This window comes from Priapulus caudatus, unplaced genomic scaffold (assembly GCF_000485595.1).
Source record: "Priapulus caudatus unplaced genomic scaffold, Priapulus_caudatus-5.0.1 Scaffold28, whole genome shotgun sequence".
Lineage (NCBI taxonomy): Eukaryota > Metazoa > Priapulida > Priapulimorpha > Priapulimorphida > Priapulidae > Priapulus > Priapulus caudatus.
The window spans coordinates 695984-701126 of record NW_014577089.1 but is presented as its reverse complement, the minus strand read 5'-3'; the positions used below and the strand labels follow the sequence as shown (position 1 = coordinate 701126).

Genomic DNA, 5143 nt, shown 5'->3' with positions numbered 1-5143 from the left:
CGCCGCTCGCTGACTCGACGCGCTATCAATCGCGCCGCCGCTCGCTGACTCGACTCGCTATCGACGATCGCGCTGCGCGGACTGGACACACACACACACGAGACCGATTACATTACCTCCGCTCCACTTCGTGGCGGAGGTAATAAGGCCTATAGATAAATAGTTAATTCAATAATTTATGCATTAGCTAAGAAGAAAAAGAAGGAAAATCATGTGCATGATTCACTCTGACAATACTCAGGTTGATGGTGCGATAAAAGTTGTGAGGTCGGCCATTGCGAATCAGATCGACTGGACCGAGATAAACAGCATCATACATGAAGCACAGATGCAGGGTGACCCCATTGCAGCCATGATCAAAAAGGTGAAACTGGAAATCAACCACATATCGATGCTCCTCAGGTGCGTTCTGGGGTCACCCCACAATTTTTTTATGTGGCATGACGAGCGTTGATATACAACGTGTTACTATGTTTATTCGCTGTAGATTTCACAGATTTTTAAGTACAGATGGTGCCACACTTCACGTCAGGTCTCTGTTATTTGCAGCTAGAATAGTAGGTGTCATACGTGATAGTGTATATGTTTCCGACATTACCGGTAGTCTGACACTATAGTTCGTATTGTTCTCAGAGATCCATTTGATGATGGAACAGAGGCAGACAAAGAGGCAGAGAACTACATCAAGCCAAGAATGGTGGACATTGACCTGTACCTTACTGCCTATGGAAATGCAAGAAAGTAAGTAGGTACATTATTTAGGCTGGGCAACATGATAAATATGGCACTGTTTCGCACCATGCACTTACTTTGTCCGTTCATTCATTGTTAATGTGATTCTCAAACAAAACCAAGTGCAGCAGAAAGTTGCTTTCGACAATGGTATTATATAAGGTTGTTGGTCTTTCTAAATATAAATTCTTCAGTTCATTCTCTGTGAACTACTGATTAACATCATTATGGGTAATTTAAAATGCAGATACTATGATCAACGGAGAACAGCTAAACAGAAAGAGCAGAAGACCATAGAATCTTCTGAGAAGGTATGCTTGCCATTTATAGGTTATATAAAATATTGATTTAGTACATACCTTGCTCACTGTAAGGAAAGCAATCTGAAGTGCTGTTTGGCTGCTGCTAGTGTGTTAGCCTGATCGCTTTTGCTTATATATTTTAACTTGCATAGTGAATATGGATGGTACAACGCTCATATTTGAATTCACTTGCTAACTATAACAGCAGTATAAATGGTGATCTACCAATAATGATTTCTAATGATTTAATAGGTGTGATCAGGCAGTATGCTCACGTTGGTTTCTTGTATACACAGGCAGTAAAATCTGCAACAAAAAAGACAAAGCAAATGCTAAAGGATGTTGCCATGGTGGCGAGTATAAACAAAGCCAGAAAAACATACTGGTATGTTCCATTTGGGAGTTTATGCAACACATAAATGCATATCACAGAATTAAATTTAATGCTCTTAGATACTCATTATAGTAGGATATTGTATTTTATTTGCTATTATCGCCTTGAAATACCTAAGAGGCCATATGAGTCGTGATAATGTTGATGATGATATTAAAGCTTCTCTATGCCTTGTTAACGCTGTTGTACACTTTCAAGCTAATATTGATTGTCGTCAGCCAACAGGTAATAATCATTTCAATAGGTTAGCTTATGATGTATGTGCAGGCTCAGTACAGCAGCCATTATTGGCAAATTTTGATTTTCGAGTAGGGTACTCGCTCCATTGCTGTTTAGGTAATCCGAAAATGTTTTGGGTATTTATGTAGTACAGCAGAGTTACAAGATAAGTGTGCTGCTGAAAAGGTAGTTAGTTTATCATACAGGTGAGAAATTTAAGTAAAATAATATTAGGTGTAGGGATTTTAAAAAATGCTCAACATTCTATGATCACCACTTGGATTAACTGTAATAATTGTAAATACAGCAACCATAAAGGATGTGAGGATTTCGTCTTATCAATCCCTGAATCACGCACGGTTCAGTGTTATTTTATGTTGTATAGGTTTGAGAAGTTCTTCTGGTTCATTAGCACTGAGAACTATGTGGTGATCGGTGGCAGAGACCAACAACAGAATGAGATTATTGTGAAGAAGTACCTACGTCCTGGAGACATCTACGTTCACGCCGACCTGCATGGTGCCTCCAGCGTCATTGTCAAGAACCCATCTGGTAGGTCGCTGAAGCTCAACATTACTGTCTGCTATCTTCAACTTCTAATATTGCACTATACTCTAACTGTATGAAATATTTATACAAGTGAATACACATGAATTAAATACATTCAAGAGATCATATTAGGTGGTTGTTTTAAATTAGTTTATATGGATGCATTCGCATGCACATGAAATTCATACAGCTTCTGTACATAAGCTCTATGATGTCTTGTGTGTAGGTGTGCATATATACGAATTTTAAAACAGCTGCCTATTTCTAAAGTTTAATATCTCGATTTTCGCTTCCAATGCCTAGATTTTTGCCTTCTTTCAGGAGCCCCTATTCTCCCTAAAACTCTCAATGAGGCAGGGACAATGGCTATCTGCTATAGCCTAGCATGGGATGCCAAAGTTGTGACCAGTGCCTGGTGGGTGTACCATGACCAGGTGAGCCTGATGTGTAATTTGCTACTCAGTGTGTGCAATCCATGTGATGAACATCGAGTCATGGTAGTAGTCTGACCTAGTTCACGCACAGATGGAACAATGCATGGTGCTGTTACAGGTGTCAAAAACCGCCCCAACTGGTGAGTACCTAACAACGGGAAGCTTTATGGTGAGAGGGAAGAAGAACTACCTGCCACCCTCACATCTCATCATGGGATTTGGCTTCATGTTTAAGGTGAGCATCCTTTTTGGCTATGTCGAGTATCTGGTTCGCGACGTCTCTTAACGTTGGAAACCGGCTCATTACGTATGATCCCTATCTGGCAAAGCTTCGTATAAACATGGCTAAATAATAAAGAAGTATGTTCTCTTGATATTACAAAAAGCTTTCTAGTTAAGGTAAACCCATTGCCTAAGAATTGTGTGTTTCCGGCATACACAGCATTGTATATGGTTTCATTTGATTTCTATTTTTGATTTTCGTCTTGGTTTTGATGACGCACCTGATTTTCAGTTGGATGAGAGCTGTATAGAAAATCACAAGGGTGAGCGAAGTGCAAGATTAGCAAATGAGGAATCAGTCGCTAGCACAGAGGTGTGAAAACACTCAGTAATTCTCCATTTGTTGTAAAAGTATCTTACTCAGTCTGATTGACTAGACTACTAGTGTTTAATAATTGAGAGAAAATCTAATTCAAAAAATTAAAGAGAAAAATATGTTGAGTTGAATTTGTAAAGAACACTCCATATTGCAAATCATTAACTGGTGCAATAAATATATTGCTGTTAAATTTCGGTTATTCTCTTATTTCAAATAGATCAATACAGATGCAGACGAACCAATCGAAATAGTGGAGGGAAGTGATAGTGAGAGCGAGGTAGAAGATACGAACAGAGTGGAGTGCGAGGAAACTCTAGAAAATGAGAGGTCAAGCAGTCAGTCTGAGTCTAACGATGATGAGGTAAATGAACCATCACCCGATGAGCTGCAACACCGTAATGACGTGGAGAGAAATGACAAGTTAGGTATAGATGATGAGGCTAAGCATCCCGAGAGTTTGAGAAACACTGATGCTATAACTTCGGACAGTGTTGACACCGTGAGTGCGGGGGAAACGGCAGAGCAAGGAGAGGAAGAAGAAGAAGAAGAGGAAGTTGGCTTGTTTCCAGACACGAATATTCAGCTTCAACATGTAAAGGGAGACATGTGAGTTTGTGTAGTTTTCTGTCCTCCTGTACCTGCAGGCTGTGGTAATACTTTTTCATGTAAGGAAGACGTGCTTATGTTTAGAAAAAGAAGATGGACTTGATCTTTCTATGGACGCATGGAAGGTACTCTTCTTTAAACACTTGTTGATTTTTTGTATCCCCTGCGACGAAGTCGGCGGGGATACTATGGTTTTATTTCTGTCCAGCCGCCGCCGCCGCTCGGTCCGCCGCAGAGAATTTCCCTTCTGCTCTATAACTCGACCCCTAATTGACCTAGCACGACCAAACTTCGTATACTTACACATCTTGGGGAGAAGGTGTGCAGAGTACCAAAACCAGATCACTGCGACCTTTATTTGGCCTTGACCTTGATCTTGACCTTGATCATATTTCCCTTCCGCTCTATAACTCGGCCCCTAATTGACCTAGCGCTACCAAACTTGGTATACTTACACATCTTGGGGAGAAGGTATGTCGCGTACCAAAACCAGGTCACTGTGACCTTTATTTTACTTTGACATTGACCTTGATTTCATTCATACTAGATCACGGAGGATACATGTAGTTGGCGACAACTGCCCTTTCTAGTTTTTTATGTAATAGATTTCAGCTACAAAGGTCTGTCAGTGGAGGTAGCATGCCAGATGGATCTCATGAACAAGGTGATGGTGCAGGATTGCCTGCTGTTACTGATAGCTCTAAGCAACGTCTCTCTGCAAAGCAGCGACGGTATGCATTTACTCATTCAAAACAATATGTTCTATGGTGACATGTATCTAGAGTAATTGGAATGTTATGAAATTTGGTCAACGATCTATTTTTCTCATGTTTCTCAAGTTAATATGTGGTATATGAAGCCTTTAGTTAAACGGGCATGTGAGATTCATGTGTTTAATAGTAAATTTAATTATCATAAACATTCTAACGAATCATTTATCTGTGTATATATGAATCACGATCACTATAAGTCAATTCCTACTGGGGACACTGATGCTTATAGCTCTATGTACAAGTAAGCTTAGTGAGAGAACCTCATAGCATGTAACCATATTTAGTTCTATATGCTAGAGGTACACACATAACTGTAATTACAGAGACCTCAAGAAGAAACGAACAGAAAGTAAGCCATCTCATGACAGTGAAACCAGAGATGGTGGCGGAGAGGAATCGCAGCAGAAGAGCAAAGGCCAGCAGGAGTCACATTCACGCACAACCAAGCCACAGCAAGAGCAGCAGCAGCAGCCAAAACGAGGCAAGAAGGCAAAGCAAAAAAAGATTAAGGAAAAGTATGGTGACCAGGATGA

The 5143-nt window shown here is 40.3% G+C and overlaps 1 protein-coding gene across 1 annotated transcript in view; it reads left to right on the top strand.

The window, feature by feature from the left end:
* The window catches only part of LOC106815043 (nuclear export mediator factor NEMF-like), a gene marked incomplete in the record, with an annotated part of 20840 nt that overhangs the window by 11653 nt on the left and 4044 nt on the right, over positions 1 to 5143 (top strand). Inside the window, 11 exon segments of the mRNA XM_014819471.1 lie at positions 242 to 402; positions 634 to 741; positions 980 to 1043; positions 1331 to 1419; positions 2033 to 2199; positions 2518 to 2630; positions 2749 to 2865; positions 3145 to 3225; positions 3449 to 3837; positions 4443 to 4568; positions 4934 to 5141. Of these exon segments, the coding sequence (XP_014674957.1) occupies positions 242 to 402; positions 634 to 741; positions 980 to 1043; positions 1331 to 1419; positions 2033 to 2199; positions 2518 to 2630; positions 2749 to 2865; positions 3145 to 3225; positions 3449 to 3837; positions 4443 to 4568; positions 4934 to 5141 (1623 nt within the window).